The sequence below is a fragment of the Scylla paramamosain genome, chromosome 7 (assembly GCF_035594125.1).
Source record: "Scylla paramamosain isolate STU-SP2022 chromosome 7, ASM3559412v1, whole genome shotgun sequence".
NCBI lineage: Eukaryota > Metazoa > Arthropoda > Malacostraca > Decapoda > Portunidae > Scylla > Scylla paramamosain.
The window spans coordinates 18,582,257-18,603,830 of record NC_087157.1 but is presented as its reverse complement, the minus strand read 5'-3'; the positions used below and the strand labels follow the sequence as shown (position 1 = coordinate 18,603,830).

The 21,574-nt window shown below is 40.3% G+C and overlaps 2 protein-coding genes across 5 annotated transcripts in view; one reads left to right on the top strand and one right to left on the bottom strand.

Annotated features, from left to right (window-relative positions):
• LOC135102167 (uncharacterized) overlaps window positions 1–21,574 on the top strand; it is a 167,079-nt gene that overhangs the window by 53,601 nt on the left and 91,904 nt on the right. For 3 of the 4 annotated variants that reach the window (XM_064006963.1, XM_064006960.1, XM_064006961.1), the window contains one exon: window positions 13,973–14,026. The exons of the other annotated variant lie outside the window; for it this stretch is intronic. In XM_064006963.1, the coding sequence (XP_063863033.1) occupies window positions 13,973–14,026 (54 nt within the window). The remainder of the gene's footprint in view (window positions 1–13,972; window positions 14,027–21,574) is intronic. 4 annotated transcript variants of the gene reach the window in all.
• LOC135102340 (ataxin-8-like) lies at window positions 7,621–10,502 on the bottom strand. The gene is given in 2 exon segments (XM_064007424.1): window positions 7,621–9,536; window positions 10,449–10,502. Coding segments are annotated over 2 exon segments (411 nt in total). The 3' UTR covers window positions 7,621–9,179.

Here is a 21,574-nt window from a genome sequence, read left to right as displayed (position 1 = left end):
CCCACAGGCGTTGTGCTTGATACAGAAGCCAGTCAGAGGGTAGGGGCAGTTTGGAGGCGGAGCGTTAAGTGGGCGTAGGCTGACTTGTCCTTCTTGGTGCCTAACGCCTCCTGGCCTACTTTCCCTTTCAAATCCTTTCTCTGCCTTGCCCCTGCTATCATTACCGTTAATCCCTCCTTGACCCAGGCTGCCTTCCCAGGTTGTATGGCCGTCTTCCTGTTGTGGAGTGCTTGGGTCCTGTGTCCTTGTTTGTGTTTCCTCGGTTTCCTCGATATCAAGTGCCAATTATCTTCCCTTTCCCGTGTAGTATGATCGTTTGTTATTCTCCATACTTCATTCATCTTCTCCACTTCTTCTTTCTTTTTACTTATTCTACCTTTTTTTTCTTTCCTCTTCCTTATTGTTTTGTTTTGTTTTTTCGTTTTTTCTTCTTCTTTTTTGACAGTACAATATATATTGTAGTGCGGGGTCACCAGAAACTCTGATTCTTCAAATTGGGTTAATGTAAGCAGTGGCGTTCCTCAATGTTCAATCTTAGGGCAGATCCTCTTCATAATATATATGAATGACATAGACGAAGGAATCAGAAGTAAACTGTCAAAATTCACAGACACTAAAATTGCTAACAAGACTGACACCAAACCAGCGTCAAATTTTGCAAAATGATGCATACACTCTCATTGAATGGTGTGAAACGTGGCTTATAACTTTAATTTTGATAAATGCCACGTATCAAATATTGGAAATAGCAATCGGCAGGAAAATTATAAAAAGTAATCCCCAATCAAAAGTTTGGATCCTGAGAAAGATCTGGGAGCTTTAGTGACAACAGATCTTAAACCAAGCAAACAATGCACCGAAGTCATTGAAATTGCCAATAAATTAATAGTTTTCACCTTCCAATCTGAAAAAAAAAAATCTCACCTTGTACAACTCACTTGTACGTCCTCATTTTGAATACAATGTAAAGTTTTTGTCATCCTGTTATAAAAGGAATATTGAGAGATTATAAAAAAAAAAAAAAACAATACGAAATAGAGTAACGAAAATTACTCGAAGGCTTCGCAATAAACCCTACAAGGAACGCCTTAAAGAACGAGATCTATTCTCCCTCTCCAAACGCAGGCTAAGAGGGGATCTGATATTGCTTTACTAAACTTTTAAGGCTTTCACAAATATCAGACCGGAATTCTTCCTAAGATTCAAAATGTCTAATATTACAAGAAACAATAGCAAATAATAGGTAAGCGATTTCAAAACAAATGAAGCCAAACATTTTACTTCAATCGTGTCATAAATATGTTGAATTGTGTTCCATCAAGCGTCGTTAACTCAGGCACTGTTCACTCATTGAAAACCTGTCTTGACAAGTATGTAGACACTAATTCCCGGTTGTCATTGTTCATGTCTGAATAACGAACACGTTCACTCCGTACTGTCCGTGCTGGCATGTAGATTGTATGTGGTCGAAGTAGTCCTCCTGTCTTTCTTTAGTTTCCTCTCACACTCTATGTTGTTTTTTCTGTACAACATGGTACCATTTTTCATGTGACCCTTGCCTGGAGGGATAGGGGGTGGGGGATGGAAGGACCCTTCTTCTGTGCTATCCTTTCTCTACCACTAATAGAGTAGAATAGTTACCCAAACAGACTTACAAGGACCTCTTGGTCTGTTACTGTTTGGACTTCTTTTGTATTCGTTTGGTTCCTCTTTCTGTGCTATCCTGTTTGTCTCTTCCACTAGTTAGCGTAGAGTAGTTACCCAAACAGCCCAGTAAAGACCTCAGGAACTTTTGCTGTTTGGGCTTTGTTTTTATTCTCCTCCTTCTCCTCCTCCTCCTCCTCCTCCTCCTCCTCCTCCTCCTCCTCCTCCTCCTCCTCCTCCTCCTCCTCCTCCTCCTCCTCCTCCTTCTCTCATCACATGATGAACAATTAGCTGTGAGGGGCATTGAAAACTCAAGGACCCAATCAGTGACTGTCATAGGGATTTGAGGTACCAGGGGTCACTGCTGCAGGAGTGCGGCGCTCCTTTACGAGAAGTGCACTCTTATAGGAGTCGCATGGTAGCCGGAGCCTGATTGACTGATGCCTCTCTTGAAAGCGCCAGGCACAGTATAGAGAACCCAGCAAGCCCACTTTTGTTACACTTTTTTTTTTTTTTCAATTTTCCGCGCATGAAGTCACGTTGTCGGATATCAGGACAGCCAGATTCGCCTTTTTTAGGCCAAAACATAATTTTTGGCTTTTTTCATGCATTTGGTCTAAGGATATCTAGTTTGCCATGAATTACATTATTATAATTATTATTATTTTTTTTAATATGTTGCTTATATATGCTCCATTTGGCCATAACAAGTTTATTTAATATGGTAAGTTTGTTCACCGCCACCTAAGACAAAACTTTTTTTTTTCAAGTTGGCGAGTGCACGTATGTTTTCCTTTATTTTCCTTTTGTTACCATGGTTATCCTTACAGTTTTTCCCATTTTCTGTTATTGCTATTGAATAACAATAAGGGAAAATTGGACAAATCAACTGGGTGATGATGCTGATGACGCGCGAGTCCACGGCTGAACTCTGGCGTGTTTTTTTTTTTTTTTTCAAGCGGCTGATGTAATTTAAGGCTTCCCATCAACAGCTACCTGTGTTCATGAACAAGCCAGGAGTACGTTGATAGTGTGCTGTCTATGGTAGTACCGCATATTTTGTTATGATGAGTCATTGGTAAACTCGTTTTCCATCCCCCAAAAGCGATCGTTCTGGTTGTTTATATTTATGTCGAGTGGGAAAGAAAAATGTCTAGAGCAGTGTGATTGAACTGTAGGCCCGCGCGCCAGTTCATTTAGTGTGGCCAGCGTGCACTCATTGATTAATTTTATATGAGGAAAAAAATACTTAAATGATATTCAGCAAAGGTCAAGTGTGTGGAATAATAACGATTAGCTTGTTATGACATTGCTGCTACAATAACATAATGCCTGCAGAGCGAAAGTCCTTCCCCATGGTTATGAAGTAGGGACGTAGGTATATGGTACACGTCATGAACACAGCCACTTCTTTGTGCCAAGAACGTTTTCATAATGTGTTGTTAGTATTTTTGCATTCACTCCTGAACCCACCAATCTCAGTTAGTGTACATTGGATTGGGGTCAGGTTTCAGATGAGGCGTCGGGAGCTGTATGGCCTTAGGCCTAGTTGCCTAGCACATACCGTTACAAGTAACTCTCTTCCACTGTCGGTATTCTCACACTGGAATTGAATTCTTTGAATTCGTTTCCGTTTTTTGGCCCAGGCGAAGGACTGACGAAGTACGTGGCACTTGTATACACAGATCGCCACTCCAGTAGTCCGCTATAGCCCAGTGCTCAGTACACATCGTGTAATATTTGGTAAATTCTGAAGTGGAATAATATAAACTTTGGGTTTTTTTACTGCCTGTTTTTGGGTCTTTTTGTAGTGCGTTTGGCCGTTTTGTCTTATTTTTTTGTTGGCTTTGGCCTTTTTCTGCTTCAGTAATCTGGGAACCCTGAGTGTACTGCCATCAGTTCCACCCACCACTCACTCTGCCTTAGTGCTTCATTTTAAGTTTAAGGTACATCGCATCTCTAAAGTCCATGTGCGCAGCGCTTCTTATAAAGCACTATGCAAAATGTGCTTTATTAAAATGAATTTTTCGATGTTTATTCATCAGTTTAGTTTGTCATCCATAATCAGTATTATCATTATTAGTAACATTTATAATTCCTGTGTGCACCGTTACCTAGTGAACATAAAAGAAGAAAAACACAAACCTCAACACACTTAAGAAGAAAGTATCCTACACAACACAAATAAGTAAATCTACATAAATGTTAACTTGAGCGAAAATCAAGTTGTATGGTAATAAATAAATTCTACAAAACAAATAGATTCAGTACATAAGTAACAGAAAAGAAAACAGTAGGAAATATAGATGTAAATGCCAATGACACCGTGCAGAGCATAAAGAATAAAAAACAAGGTCTCCATCGTTACAAATACTGAACTATTAAAACTTACAGCTTACAAGATACGACGCGGAAATAAAAGGACACAAACCAGCTACACTACAATGATGGTGCCGATGACGATGATGACGGTAATAATAATAATTTTAATGATAATAATAATAGTAATAATAATAATTAATAATATATAATAATAATAATAATAATAATAATAATAATAATAATAATAATAATAATAACAACAACAACAACAACAACAACAGTACCACTTCACTACGTTTCCCCTCACGCGGGAAGCAGGGGTGGGAGGGGCACAGGTCTTTCTTCTTTTTCATGCAGTTTTCTTTTTTATACCTATGAAGCATAAACACACTTCCAGCCTCCGCTGGTCCCCCCTACCCTCTCTCTCTTAATCCTTCCCGACGCCGCCCTTCCTCCCAGTCGGAAGCTTTCATCCTGCTGATAGGTAGTAAAGCCTGTGTGAAGAAGTGAGTGCTTCACCAACTTTTTTCAGTGACATAATTTGATTGATGTCTATGTTGAGAGTGGACGTGAATTACGAATAAAGCAATCCGTGGTTCTCTGGGCTGAGTCATTCTCGTGCTGCAGGATGGACAGGTGTAATGGTGTGTTGTTATTGTTGTTGTTGTCGGTGGTGGTGGTGGTGGTGCAGCACAGGGGAGGGTTCCAGAAGGCTGCTCCATAACCAAGGAATTCCTGCCTCTGTAAAGTTCTGTGATCTTACCTACTGCTATTTGTACTCCACGACATACTCCCACAAGTCAACAGTTATCTAATTATCACTGTGGGATGAACGTTCACATTAGAATGAGCAGCAGTTTTTCTTATTGAACTTTTGGTGCTGCATGAACACAGGAAGGGAAATGATGTGTTCAAATATATCTTGTTTACCGTTGGGGTTTCATGGCGTAGTGACAGTCTTGGGAACCCAGTGTGTGTGGGATGCCAGCGGTCATATCCCATACAAAATACAATAAATAAATAACGTTATGAAAATAATTCACATCATAATTCTTTAATACATACTGGCGTGAACATAAGGTGGTTAAATAGAGCAACTTTACAAAAAAGATGGGGAAGATGGGGAAATAGACCAACTTTAAAAAAAAGAAAAAGGGCCCTCGTGGCCCAGTGGGTAGAGTGATGCACTTTGAGTTTGGCGTGAGGGAAGTGAGGGGCGCGTAGGTTCGAACCCCCCTCTCGGAACTCACAAAAACCTTGAAAGAGCATCCCTCCATCACCATGTGTGATGGAACTGCCCACGGGGAGGAGGGGAGGTGAGTGCGCAGCACCTCCCTACCCCTCCCCAGGGGAGGAAGGCACCGCCTTACCGGCCCCCGGGAGAGCAAGGGAGGTGAGTGCACAGCGCTTCCTTTCTCTCCCCTACCTAACCCTGGCAAGTCTATGGACTACCAGGCAAAAAATATAATAAAAAAAATAAATAAATAAAAAAAAAAAAAAAAAAAAAAAAAAAAAAAAATAAGGGTAAGTGCATAGCACTTCTCTTCTCTTCACCTAACAGAATAAAAAATATAAAGGTGAGTGCATAGCACTTCCCTTCTCTTCCAACCTACCAGGCAAAAGATAGAAAAAAAAAGAAAGAAAGAATTAAGGTGAGTGCATAGCACTTCCCTTGTCTCCGGCAAAAGATAGAAAAGAAAAAATAAAGAATTAAGGTGAGTGCATAGCACTTCCCCTGTCTCCTAACCTACCACGCAAAAAAAAAATAAAAATAAATAAAATAAAATAAAATAAATAAATAAATAAAGATAAATAAATAAAAAATAAATAAAAAACCTCCTTACCACCTCGGACCTCGGGAGAGCAAGGGAGGTGAGTGCACAGCACTTCCCTTCTCTCCCCAAGTCTACGGACTGCCAGACCAAAAAGAATAAAATATATATAGGTATAAAAAATAATAAAAGTAATAAAAAAAAAGATAAATGAAAAAATAAGTAAATAAAACAAAAACAATAAAACTCCTACTCCCCCCTCAATAAAACTGACTGAGTCTGGCAATCAACAATAAATAATAAAAATAAAACAATACCAACTGACTGACCCTGACAACCCCAAAGACCACCACCCACCTGGGAAGCACGGGAGGTGAGTGTGCAGCACCTCCCTACCCTTCCCAGTCTCCCAGTTTGACTTTGACCACCAATCTGACTCATCCTACCAACTCCAAAGAGCAACTCCAACTGTACAGACCACCACCACCACCACCCTTCTGATCTCGGCAAGGTGAGTGCGTAGCACTTCCCTGGACTGACCCTGACTGACTGACCCTGGCAACTCCAAAAACAACCAACCTGACTGACTTACAGATATGTAATCACCTAACTGACTGGCCCTGGGGAGCATGGGAGGTGAGTGTGCAGCACCTCCCTACACTTCCCAGTCTCCCAGTTTGACCTGACTCATCCTGGCAACTTCAAAGAACAACTCCAAATGTACAGACCAACAGTACCTCCTACTCTGTGTCCCACTCTGACCCTGATCCATACATCCCTACATCCTACCCTGTCCTGGCTAGGTGAGTGCGTAGCACTTCCCTACCACCTGCCTTACTGACCCTGGCAACCATAAAAACAACCAACCTGACTGACCTACAAATCTTACTGTAATCTGGCAACAGACCACCAAACTGACTGACTCTGGGGAGCATGGGAGGTGAGTGTGCAGCACCTCCCTACCCTTCCCAGTCTCCCAGTTTGGCTTTGACCACCAATGTGACTCATCCTACCAACTCCAAATGTACAGACCACCACCACCAACCCTCTGATCTTGGCAAGGTGAGTGCGTAGCACTTCCCTTGACTGAGTGGGCCTGACTGACTGATCCCGGCAACTCCAAAAACAACCAATCTGACAAATGTTACAAATGTAACCTGGGGAGCATGGGAGGTGAGTGTGCAGCACCTCCCTACCCTTCCCTACCCTTACCAAAATAAATGAAAAATAAAAAAATAAATAAAAACAAAAATAAATAAAGTAAAAACAATAAAACTCCTACTTCCCCCTCAATAAAATGACTGAGTCTGGCAATCAACAATAAATAATAAAAATAAAACAATACCAACATGACTGACCCTGACAACTCCAAAGACCACCACCCCACCTGGGAAGCACGGGAGGTGAGTGTGCAGCACCTCCATACCCTTCCCATCCTTCTAGTTTGACTTTGATCCCCAATCTGACTCATCCTAGGAACTCTAATTGTACCGACCACCACCAGTACTCCCCACCCTGGCAACTGATCCTGGCAAGGTGAGTGCGTAGCACTTCCCGTGACTCATCCTGGCAACTCCAAAGACCCACCATCCTGACCGCCCCTGGGAAGCACGGGAGGTGAGTGTGCAGCACCTCCCTACACTTCCCAGTCTCCCAGTTTGACTTTGACCACCAATGTGACTCATCCTACCAACTCCAAATGTACAGACCACCATCACCACCCCTCTGATCTTGGCAAGGTGAGTGCCTAGCACTACCCTTGACTGACGGGGCCTGACTGACTGATCCCGGCAACTCCAAAAACAACCAACCTGACTGATGTTACAAATGTAACCTGGGGAGCATGGGAGGTGAGTGTGCAGCACCTCCCTACCCTTCCCAGTCTTCCACCAACCTGACTTGAATTATGACTGGGGAGCAAGGGAGGTGAGTGTGCAGTACTCCTACTATCCCCACTCTGAATACCCTATCACCAACCAATTCAGACCACCAAAATGTCTTAGAAGAACAAGAACAGGAAGCAACGCCATCAGAGGAAGAAGAAGCAGCAGCAGCAGCATTACCGCCATCAGAGGAAGAAAACAAGAAAAAGAAGCAAAGAAAAAGAATTACCACCACTGTTATCGGAGGAAGAAACAGCAGCGTCACCGCCATCAGAGGAAGAAACATATATATGTAAACTACGACTGGTCAAACTTTCTGTGGCACCAGGCTAAGTTCGACCTGTGATGGGTTGTGTTTAGCGACGCCTTGAGATGAGAGGGAAAAAAGTTCCAGGGGTTCATGAAAGGAAAGTACGCTAACAGGGGACTGATTGTGAAAGTGCCAGGCAAGGCTTCTGCTTCAGACATCCACACTTCAACTTCAACTATGCATGTGAGAATGTTGCTGTGTTCTTCCTCCTATTCCTCCTCCTTTTTTTATCTTCTGCAGAAGACTGTCTTATTACTCCGTCCACAGGCGGCAGTTCTTGTATAAGACTTGCAAACCTGTGTGCACTCATCCCAACTATCCAGAAATATATCTAATCTTCTAAAGGTCTGGCATCACGTGTTCAAGAGATTTATGTGTATTTTTTTATTTTATTTATGGTGGTGGTGGTGGTGGTGAAGGTGTAAATCTAGAATGAGAATGAGCGTCTTTGTGTTTCCTCCACCGGGACGAAAAAAGAGAACAGGGATTCCTCATACTCCAGGAATTGCCTTTGTTTCCAGAAAGCATTGTAAAGTAAAGAAAAATTGTTATTTTCTAGTTTTATCAAACTTTCTGTGGCACCAGGCTAAGTTTGACCTGTGATGGGCTGTGTTTAGAGATATCGCAATTTTTCATACTTGCGAGTACATTTCACTCTTATAATGAACGTAAAATCTACAGCAGGAAACCAAAATAATGCCAAAAATGGAAGCATGGATTAAAGGATGCCAAATGTTTAAAGACATTAGTAGTTTTAAATACTGAAGGAAAGACGGTAATTGTCTTTCTTGCTACACATTTATATTTAACAAGTGAAGACAGACGTAGGTTGAAAACCAGCCCGGGAAGGAATGTCTGGCGCGTGGCGTTCCTCAAGGCGTATTGCCTCGCCGCCACAACAATACATAAAGGACTGAGATGTGAATTAACACTGAAAGAACACTGGCCGGTGAGGTGCTCCTGCAGGGCCGAGGTGGACAGGTGTTTGTCCAGGATGCCTCGTGTTCCTTCTCACCGCGTATTTTATCTGTTGGAGATTATTACACTTAATATGCTGCTGTTGCTGCTGCTGCTGCTGCTGCTGCTGCTGCTGCTGCTGCTGGTGCTGCTGCTGCTGTTGCCGTCTCTGATCTTGCTGCTCTTGTTGGTATTGCTGCTTTTACTTCCTTCAACAATAACAACCAGAGCAAGTACTTCTGCTGCTGCTACTACTACTACTACTACTACTACTTGCTACTACTATTACTACTACTGCTGCTGCTGCTGCTGCTTCTGCTGCTGCTGCTGCTGCTGCTGCCGCTGCCGGTGTTGCTGTTGCTAATGTTGTTGTTGTTGCTGCTGCTGTTACTGCTGCTGCTGCTGCTGTTGCTGCTGCCGCTGCTGCCGCTGTTGCTGCTGGTGCTGCTGCTGGTGCTGCTGCGGATGCTGCTGCTGTTGCTGCTGCTGCTGCTGCTGCTGCTGTTGCTGCTGCCGCTGCTGCCGCTGCTGCCGCTGCTGCTGCTGGTGCTGCTGCTGTTGCTGCTGCGGATGCTGCTGCTGTTGTTGCTGCTGCTGCTGCTGCTGCTGCTGCTGCTGCTGCTGCTGCTGCTGCTGCTGCTGCTGCTGCTGCTAAACTTTACAAAAGTCACCACTGCTGTTTTTGCCGTCGTTCGTGCTGTGCCTCTAATCGTCGTCGTCCTCGTTCTCATCGTCGTCGTCGTAACAGTAGCATCGCCTGTCAGAGTAAAAAGACTATATATATATATATATATATATATATATATATATATATATATATATATATATATATATATATATATATATATATATATATATATATATAGGTACTAGTAGTTGATAACTTTGTGATATATAAATGTTGTATAGCAACGCGTTTCACGAGTTTGCAATTACAATTAAGATCATTTACTTTACTTCAACTTATATTCAGTTCCTTTATAGTGTATGACAGTAATACATAACATCAAAACAATGTTATCCAAGAATACTCTTGAAATTTAGAGCTTATTTCGTATTCTTTTTCTGTTACAGTTTTGTGTACATGCATTTTTTTTTATCATAGGAAATGGAAATTTCTCTGCTAATATAAACATTACATATTACAAACATTAAAACATGCACAACACCCACGACTCTGGGTATTGCAAATGTTTAAACTTTTTGTATTTACAAGCCCATTTATTGTAATGTGATAAATAATTAAACTGCTGGTAATTATATATATATATATATATATATATATATATATATATATATATATATATATATATATATATATATATATATATATATATATATATATATATATATATATATATATATATATATACATATTCAACGGTATTGCAGAATGCTCAAGCCTATAGTTTATAGACATAATGATTTTATCTCATCGTCCTGTTGCCAGCTGCATCACGCACTCAAAGACGATATCCAAGATTCCTGGTCAGAGCTCCAGTGTCATCTACTTTCAGACTCCCCAAGATTTAGTGAATACCTCGAGTACTGACATGTCACGATCACACGTGGATATGGATACTTGGGCAGTGTGTGAGCTTTCAGTGCCTTCATGGGAGATCATATATAGAGAGAGAGAGAGAGAGAGAGAGAGAGAGAGAGAGAGAGAGAGAGAGAGAGAGAGAGAGAGAGAGAGAGAGAGAGAGCACTGCTAATAATTAGTTGGGTAACGCACAACATGCCTGGCGTCAGCGGGGATCAGGTGCCAGAACAGGAGAGAGTGGGAGGCTGGGAGTAGTTTCCTTTGCAAGAAGACATTCTGATACACGTAATGAATTGCAGGTTTAGGTACTTATAGAAAGTGCAGTCGTTATCTCCTCGTTATCTCTTCTTTGCCGAGGAAATCTCTCTCTCTCTCTCTCTCTCTCTCTCTCTCTCTCTCTCTCTCTCTCTCTCTCTCTCTCTCTCTCTCTCTCTCTCTCTCTCTCTCTCTCTCTCTCTCTCTCTCTCTCTCTCTCTGTACCTGCCTTGGACAGTAAGCAATTAGTTGTTCTAGTGGCGGTGTTCCTGAAATAGAAATACTGAAAAGCACACTCCATCTTTTAATACCCAATTAGCGTGGCTTCCTGATGGGAGGTACGGTAGAGCACGCTTTCGTTTGTAAGCCAAGGGAAAGTAAGCGTCTTTCCTCCTCAGACCCTCACTAGCGCCAGGATTAGCTGTGTGCCGGGGAGTGCTGGTGAGCCGTGAGTAATGTTCACTCTTAGATACACGTGCAATGTAATGTATCTCCCTGTCATTATTTTTGTTTATTATTTATTATTATTTATTATGTTTATTATATTGATACTTGTTTTTGTCTTTTTCCTTCCTTCCTTCCTTCCTTCCTTCCTTCCTTCCTTCCTTCCTTCCTTCCTTCCTTCCTTCCTTCCTTCCTTCCTGCCTCTCTGAGTGCCTGCCTGCCTGCCTGCCGTCACCCTTATATTCCTGTTTTTCATTTTATCCTTCCTTTTCTCTGTTAAATATATATATATATATATATATATATATATATATATATATATATATATATATATATATATATATATATATATATATATATATATATATATATATATATATATATATATATATATATATATATATATATATATATATATATATATATATATATATATATATATATATATATATATATATATATATATATGTATCTCTCTCTCTCTCTCTCTCTCTCTCTCTCTCTCTCTCTCTCTCTCTCTCTCTCTCTCTCTCTCTCTCTCTCTCTCTCTCTCTCTCTCTTTCTTTCTCTCTCTCTCGGGAGTTCGTTGATGAATTGGCATGTTCTCATGACTCTCTACCAGTATTTATTGGTGTTTCATCTTTTTCTATCCTGCATGAGTCTGCTCCCGGGAATTAGGTATGGTAGTTGTACGGTGATAAATAATATTTCAGTGCGACCTTTGCAATGTGTTCCTATATCTATGAAAGCTTTCGTTACTGTGGAGTGTGGCTCGAATATTATTATTGTTTTTTTTTAATATAAATATTTTCGTTATATTTGTCCAGGACATTTTTGTTTATGCGCTAAGAAAGAAAGTGACCATTTAAATCCCGAAGTTTAATTTCATTTGTATAAAGAAGTTTAAATTAGAGAGCAAAATGAAGAAGGACTCCTTAACGTGTGGGAAGTGCCTGCCAACTACTATGGAGGGTGTGCTGCGTAAATCATGATTGTATAGGAGCGTGATGTAACCTGTTCACACTGATACCACTTACAGACAAGCCTTCAAGTACCTTGGTATTTCGTAGTAGTGGTTTAAATAATGTTTTGACTTGTTTAGATAATCATCAGAGAGAGAGAGAGAGAGAGAGAGAGAGAGAGAGAGAGAGAGAGAGAGAGAGAGAGAGAGAGAGAGAGAGGGGGGGGGGGACAGGTAGGCAGGAAGGCAGACGGTCAAACAGACAGGCAGGGAGGCAAGCAAGCATGCAAGCAAGCAAGCAAGCAAACAAGCAAGCAAGCAAAGAGGCAGAAAGACTAACTTGCGGGGAAAGAGGTGGATGGACATAAAAAAAAGAAAGAAAGAAAGCAGGCAGACAGACAGGGTGACAGGGAAATAGTCAGGCTAACTTGAAGAGGATAGGCAGGCAAAGAAGCAGGCAGACAGGCAGGCAGGCAAAAATAGAAGGCAAGGAAGCAGACAGACAGACAGACAAATAGACAGAGGGACAGATGGATGTGCGGGCAGGCACAGACATGGACAAAGTAGTTTTAAAAAGCGGCAGAAACTGGAATATTTCATTCCAATGAATATATTTTCACAATTTTTTTGTAAAATACTTTAATAAATAGTTTATCGTGCCCTGCAGTGAGTACTTAACCAAAAGTGTAACTGAATTAGTCAGTGGGATATTAATACAGCATAATGTTTGCACAATATAAACGTATGCCTCTTCCGTTACTCGTATATTCTTTCGTGATAACAATTACTGTAAGCGAAGAAAATGCAAACATAGTGTGCTAACTATATTTTTCTCTCATGGCCTCGTATTTACGGTATGCCATTTTTCGTGCACAATACGTAGTTGTCATTGATTTCCTAAAATTACTAAATATACCAGAAGACAGACCTACTGACCCATACTCGTAAATATTGTTCCACTCGTAATGTTACACCACACACACACACACACACACACACACACACACACACACACACACACACACACACACACACACACACACACAACATTAATACAAATAGATGCGCTGCAACAAAGCAACAGAGATTGGGATGCTCATTCTTACAGAGCATTATAGTGAACATGTGAGGCAGAGATAAACAGACAGACGCAGACAGACAGATTGATTTAAAACACTTAGTAACATGTACTTGTTATAAGCAATTCTAAGTGACCATTACTTTCCCGTTCATTCCCATTCATTGAAGCATTTCAGTGTTGAGACGCAAAGGTAGTGTAAGTGTTGAGGCAGCGGTGGTAGTGGCCCCTTCACCTCGCAGCGAGGCAGGAAGGGGAGGCGAGGGACACCAGCAGTGACTGGCCTGAAGGCGCCTTGCGTCCCGCCTCCTCTGTGCGACCCTCTCCCTTGATTGCCTTCATGCATCAATCGCAGCATGACTTGTGCTCCTCCTCTTCAGTCTCACTTAACTACCACCTTCATATTCTAGACACCGCTGAATGTTGGCAAGCTTTACATTTATTATTTTTGCTTCTTTTTATTTTCTTATTTGATCTTGTTATATATGTAATGGTGTTTGTTCGTTTTATTTTGTTGCAGCTGTTGTGCATATTTAACATTCTCAGCGTTTGAAGTGTGTTCTGTTTTCAGTGTTGTTTTCCATGTATCCATGTGTTCTTGCTTGGAGGAATTTGACACGTTTTATTTATGACATTTCGTGTTTTTGTTCAGTATTTATTCTTTCCTCTTTTGTTCATGTGTATGTTGTTAACTCATGCAGTAAATGATTTCTGGTGGTTCTGTTTATGATGCTTCATTTTTAGCTCTTTTTAGAATAGTGAAGCTGCATCACTTTTTTATGTGGATGTTTTGATATTTTCAGGAAAGGATGGCAGGTGGTGCCGCGGTGAGCACTCCCAACACATGCAGGAGGAAAGTGAGTACCTGCTTCATTACGTCATGTGCCCTCTATTTTGGAACTCGGTGTTAAACTTTTTTTTTTTTTATTCATGTCAACGGAAACCTGTCACTGTTGCCTGCCTTTCTCCTGTCAGCTTCCCACGAATCTGTGAAGGAAAGAAAGTATGTGCTTCCATGGTATCGTGTCAGTAGTGTTATCCATTGAAGGATTAGTTTAAACCTTTTTCCAATACGTTGTTTTTGTCTCCCATTTTTCTGCCTTCCTAGGGTATATATGTGAAAGAAGACAGAATGTCAATTTAGTCTATAATGTTCATTGCAACATCTTACAGGAAAAAAGTCCTTTGAGGATTGACCGAGAATCTTTTTCAAAACTAAAATTTTTGTATTCCAGTCTTCGTGTGCTTATTTTAATGTATGCATAGAGAAAAGAAGGATACGAAATCATATGTTTTCTATAATGGTGTCATCTTTTTGGTATAAATATTTACTTAGAGATTCAATTGAAACCTATCAATTAGCTGTCATTTTTGCGTTCGTTATATATATATATATATATATATATATATATATATATATATATATATATATATATATATATATATATATATATATATATATATATATATATATTGTATGTACGAATATGAGTGAAGAAAGGAAAGATGCAATTACAAAAAACTTTCCACAATAATGGGAATATTCACTTGAGGTCTTTTTTAGGTAACAAATATCAGATCTTCTAGTTTATATGTCTATTTATCCTTTACTGTGTTTTACTGTTATGTAGATTAATAATATTTTGCACGTTATGATAAAGTGTCCTTGGAAACTATTACTGGAACACATTTCATTTAGTGTGAATTTGGTTTCCACGTAAAAAAAAAAAAAAAAAAAAAACTCTCCTTCTATGGAGAAAAGATATTTATATTTTCTTTGTTCAATTGGTATTGATATTATTTTTAACTCTGATTTCCCGGGAAGCGTTACCACCATGATATTTGTGACCTAACCTAAGGTAACTTTTTAGCGTCATAACCTTTGTTGCAGCTTTATTCAAGTAAAATCAAAGAGAGGAAAGCTTGTATAGTTCTGTGAAGTGTTCTTATTTGTCTCTGTGTGTGTTGATTGTCGCCTTGAAAAGTCAAGGTGACGTGGGCCTTGATGACTAGAGCCGGCCCACACTATTTGTCTCCCTTTTTTTAGAGGCTCGTCGTTGTAGATTTCTGAAAATATTAGTTTTCCTCACGTTTTTATTTTCCTTGTCAGCGAATGAAAGATAATTTATGATTTTCTTAATCATTTAGTAACGTATTTAATATCTTTGGAGGGATCATTCCCGTAGCGGAGCGAGGGGGCTCTATTTTTGTTAGCGCACATCTGTACACCCCACCGCTCCCGCCTGGCCCTGGAGGGCACAACGATGATTTGGCCAGGAGCACCTTTTGATGTCCATCGTATATAAAAGTTTCGATTTCATTTTCGGAAACACTTCTTGGTAACTTTTGAAGGCGTATCTTTGTTATTTTATTTAATTTCTTCGTCAGACTCACCTTTTTTTGCTGTATTTTGCATATTTCGATTTATCGGCATGTGGGCGAAGGTTTCTGCCTCGCAACTCGCACAACTATCGCCTCATCACTACAGATCGAGCTCGAGCGCACAAAATGCGCCAATTATTTGCCATAACTCACTTCATATACGGGAAAGGGTTGTGTGAAGAAGGTGTTGTGAGGAGTAAACATAGGAGAAATTAGTTAAATCTAGAAAGGTAGCTAGCTCAGGGAAGGTGAGAAATAGCTTAAGTATTTACCACACAAAATGTAGCAGTATTTTGAATAAAATAGACTTGCTTAGAAGAATAGTGTGTGTAGAGAAATTTGATATCATTGCTTTAACTGAAACTTGGTTAGATATGTGAGGAAAAGTATTTAATCCAGAGGTCAAGATAGATGGTTATACATTGTTCTATAAAGATAGGGAAAACAGGAGAGGAGGAGGCGTCGCGTTATACGTTAGGGACACATTACAGTGTTGTATTAACAGTAGATTTAAAACAGATAGGAAAGCAGTAGTAGTACAGCAATGTACAGTAGTGGGAGTAGTGTACAGATCACCGACCAGTACAAAGGAAATTAACACCTCACTGTGGCAGGAAATAAATAGAGCAGGCAGGTACAGTCAGGTATGTGTGGTAGGAGATTTTAATTTTAGGAATATCGACTGGAGTCTGATGGTGGGTAAGAAGGAAGCAGAATTTTTTAAGGTAATTCAGGATAATTTTTTAAAACAGGTAGTCGTAGAACCCACAAGGGGGAATAATATTCTAGATTTAATTCTTACTAACAGGGAGGAAGCAGTCACGTAGGTAGAGGTTGGAGGACAGCTAGGTAACATTGACCATAGGGAAATTAGGTACAATTTAGAATGGGAAGAAACTTTTAGAAGCAAAAACACTAGTAAAATACTTGACTTTAGGAGAGCAGAATTTGAGGAATTAAAAAGGTACCTCCAAGGAGTTGACTGGCAACGGATGCAGGGTGAGGTCAGGTCCGGGACGGAGTTGAGAGAGATAAGGCAAGATGTGAGAGGTGAGGTGAGGTGTGAGGGTGTAGGACAAGAGGAGGTAAGATGTGTTCCGAAGGGGCGGAGGAGAGAGGGAGGGGTATATGGGTGTGAGTATGGTGGAATGTCAGGTCATGCTGAAATGAGAGAGGTGAGGTCGAGGCGAGTAGATGAGCGAGTAGAGAGGATGGTAGGGGCCGAGATGAGGGAATTAGGTGAAGTAAATGTAGATGAATTGTATAAATATTTCGTAGATAAAGTTCATACAGGTCAGTTAGCATATATCCCGTATAGGGCAATAAGATCACAGAAAAATTATCCTAAATGGATGACTGCTAGATTAAAACATTATATAGGGTGGAAGAGAAGTATATATAAGAGATTTAGGGCAGGTGAAGAAGTTTTAAGGTCACAATATAATGAATTAGTTAGAACAGTCATGAAGTTAACGAGGAAAGCTAAGGGCAATTATGAATTAAGTGTAGCCAGCCATGTGAAGACGGACCCCAAGGGATTTTATCAGGAATAGAGGACGAAGAATAAGGATACTATAGGTCCATTAAAGGCAGCAGATGGGGAACTGGTTAGTTCTGGGGAGGAGATTAGTAAGGAGATTAGTTTAGAGCAGATGAGAATGAGAAGCTGACAGATATTTCCATAAGTAGAGAGTTAGTGGAACAGGAGATAGATAGGCTAAAAAAAGTTCAAGACACCAGGACCAGATGAAATATATCTCAGAGTACTTAAGGAATGCAAAGAGGTTATTAGTGAGCTGTTAGTCTCTGTCTTTAGGAAATCACTTGAGTCAGGTGAGGTACCAGTAATGTGGAAGCAGGCTAATGTAGTACCCATCTTTAAGAAAGGAGATAAAACTTTAGCGTCTAACTATAGATCTGTCAGCTTAAATTCAGTTATAGGTAAAATATTAGAGTTAATAGGAGCGAGGAACATTAGGGAACATTTAGACAAACATAACTTGATAAATTAATCACAGCATGGCTTCACGAAGGGGAAGTCTTGCATGACAAACTTGTTAAGTTTTTACAGTAAAGTGTACGAGGCAGTAGATAATGGTGATAGTTATGATATCTTGTATCTGGACTTTAGTAAAGCATTTGACAAGGTACCCCATGAAAGGCTCCTGAGAAAGGTTAGGGCACACGGGATAGATGGGAAGGTGTTAGGCTGGATAGGGTCATGGCTTAGCGACAGGCGAGAAAGAGTTGTAATAAACGGCTCGAAATCCGAGTGAGGTCATGTAATCAGTGGGGTGCCACAGGGATCAGTATTAGGGACATTGTTATTTCTAATATATATCAATGCCTTGGTTAGTGGAATTAGTAGTGATGTTAGTAAATTTGCGGATGACACAAAGATAGATTAATTAGATCAGAAACGGGTGCCTTCGCCTTGCAGGCAGATTTAGGATGAATGAATGGACGGACATATGGCAAATGCAATTTAATATCAATAAATGTAAAGTACTTAGCGTAGGTAGAGGAAACCCACACAGTAGGTACACATTAAACGAACAATCTCTGGTAGTTACAGGGTACGAGAAAGATTTAGGAGTTATAGTTAGCTGTGAACTCCGTCTAGGAAAACAATGCATAGAGGCTAGAAACAGGATAAATAGGGTACTAGGATTAATTTTTAGGAGTGTTAAAAGTAGAAGGCCGGAAGTAATATTAATGATATTCTTGGCGCTGGTCAGACCTCATCTAGACTACGTTGTGCAATTCTGGTCTCCACATTACAGGAAAGATATAGGTGTATTAGAATCAGTACAGAGGAGAATGACAGAAAGGATACAGGGGATGAGGAGTATTCCTTACGAGGCGAGATTGAAGTCATTAAATTTACATTCTTTAGAGAGACGTAGGTTAAGAGGGGACGTGATAGAAGTCTTTAAGTTCCCTTTCAATAGTCCAGGAGTCAAGCAATATTTTCATTCTTTCATCCCTTTCATTGGTAAACTCTGGAATTCTCTGCCTGTTTCTGTTTTTTCCCCTTCCTGTGACAAGTTGTTTTAAGAGTATTGAGGCACTTCCTGAAACATATTTAGTTTTTTTATTGACTTTTAATTTTTTTTTTTTTTTTTTTTTGTCTATATGTATGGAAGCGGCAACTGAAAAGATTTTTTTTTCTTCCTGTGTTTGCCATTCGCCAAGAAGATATGAGAGCGTGAGTATAAATAATGGCTATATGGAAATGTAAGAATACCATTTTATACTGACTCTAAATTAAACATGTATTGCATTGTTTACTCCAGTTTACTCAAGTTGAACCGTCCGATATCTTTTGCATCTAAATGATTTTTGTGTTCAGCTATTTGAATTTTTATTTCCAAATGCAGCTCCATGTTTTTAAGAAGCACAGAGGGTTGGAGAAAGACAAATCTTTCCTGAGTCTTAATACGAGAATGTTAATAACAGTAGTAGTAGCAATAGTAGTAGTAGTAGTAGTAGTGGTAGTAGTACTACTACTACTACTACTACTACTACTACTACTACTACTACTACTACTACTACTAGTAGTAGTAGTAGTAGTAATAGTAGTAGTAGTTGTTGTTGTTGTTGTTGTTGTTTTTGTTGTTGTCGTTGTTGTTGTAGTAAAGAGCAGGATTATTATCTGTAGTGACACCAATTCAGTTTTTGTATAATTTGTATTTTCTTACTATTATTCCACACCTTGTCAATCCATGCAAGGAAAAAAAAGAAAAGCAAAAAAAGAAAACGTATATTAAAAAGTGAGAGGCAAGACCAGCAAGTGAAACACGCCCTGCCTTCTCCATAGACTTGACGTGTTTACTGCCGCGCTTCCTGCCTGATAATTATACAGTCTTACGCTGGAGGCGCTTAATGTGGTGCATTTGTATGAAAGAATTTACTTTTTGCCATGAATCTCTCTCTCTCTCTCTCTCTCTCTCTCTCTCTCTCTCTCTCTCTCTCTCTCTCTCTCTCTCTCTCTCTCTCTCTCTCTCTCTCTCTCTCTCTCTCTCTCTCTCTCTCTCTCTCTCTCTCTCTCTCTCTCTCTCTCTCTCTCTCTCTCTCTCTCAGCTCGAATTATGATTTCACTGAGTGGTTTAAGAACATATTCACATGTTATTCATGAGCCATCACATCCAGCAGCAGGCAGGAGGAGGAGGAGGAGGAGGAGGAGAAGGAGGAGGAGGAGGAGGAGGAGGAGGAGGAGGAGGAGGAGGAGGAGGAGGAGGAGGAAAGAACACAAAGGAATACAAAGGAATGCAACGGAAGACCAAACCTTGAGTTACTGACGAGGCTGTTTGGATAATTATTCTACATTAACTATTATTGGGAGATACAGGATAGTACAGAAGGTTCCTCCCCACCAATCTCTCCAGCAGAAGCTGACAAGATACAGGAATTGATACCACGTGGTATAGAAAAACCACATAGAACTTGAGAGAATAGTGAGGGAAAGAGTTGTGGTCTGTCTACTTTTGTTTGTGAGGGAGAGTGTAACTGCATGATAGTTGTGTGATGTGGTGTGTGCGTAGCGCAGGTGAAGGCACAGTTTGGTTGTTGAGGGGTGGTGCAGAATCCTTGCGTTGCGCTTTCCAGGGAGGCGGCAGTCAATCAGGCCACAGCTTCGGTCACTGTGTTTGTGTACCTTCCCTTTAGGGCTGGATTCACAGGTTATCGCCTGCAACTTTGACCTCTAGTACTTAAAATCACAAAGTTGATCAATAACAGGAGAATGCGGACGAAGAAAATGAGGATTACAACATGTGATTACATAGGATAACCAAAACAAACACTCCCTCAGATCTTTACATATCGCTTTGGAATTAATTTAGATTAACTACCCTTTAGTAAAGTAAGCTAGAGCAGTGTATGACTGCCAAACCGACACGCCCTCGTGCTTGTGCTGGCGTGGGTAAACCATCGTGCTGTGTGGGAAAAACTGGCTGCGTTTTGATTGGAAAGAATAAAGTGAGATTCTATTATTATTCCTATGCAAAAAAAGGAGGAGGAGGAGGAGGAGGAGGGTAATAACAGCATTAGTAAAAACATCCACTTCAAACACCCCTTTGTCTGTGCCTTTGGACGCACAAATTACCTCAGAATGTTACGTCATAATGAATAAGACAAGTGAAGAAGCTTACTTCCTTTTGAATACCGTCTTTTCGGAAATGTTGATTTTTTTTCTATTTTGTGCAAAAGACAAAAAAAAAAAAAAATACAAGTTTTAGTAGAGTGAAAAAAATCTACAATTCACCCTAAAAAGGAGGAACAGAAAAATTACGAACTATACCACCACAACCACCACCACTACTACTACTACTACTACTACTACTACTACTACTACTACTACTACTACTACTACTACTACTACTACTACTACTACTACTACCACCACCACTACCACCACACTTCACTCTCAATTTCTCCCATTTTCAAGAATTCCTCTCTTCTCTTCCCTTGCTCCACCATCCTTCATCCTCTCTCCCTTACGTTCCATCCTTCCTTTCGCCGACATAATGCTTGCAACAGATGCCCCTCCTCTTCCTCCCCCTCCTCCTCCAGTCCCGTAGCATTAGCAGGGCCTTGTCTCCCCTTATAAGCAGGGATGCTTAGTGGAACATGTCGAAATAGCGTTGCCTAGCCGCCGCCGAGTATAGGAGTGTATTGAGGGTGCATTATCTCGGTACAGTGGCGGTGAGCGGGGAGATGGGTCGGTGAGTATGTTCAGGCGCAGATAGAGAAATGTGTTATTGGTCTGACGAATTGATTAATGAATAGGTATCTGGTTGAACAGGTAGATTTACAGATAGATGGCTGGATGGGTAAATGGTTAAATAGATCGACTTGCTGATAAATAGATTGATATATAGATGGACAGATGGATGGACAGATAAATTGATAGATACATGAATAAATGAATAGGTATACAAGTAGATATAAATATATATAGATGGGAAGATAGACAGTTCAGTAAGTAGAAAATAGATTAGATAAATAAACAGACAGACAGA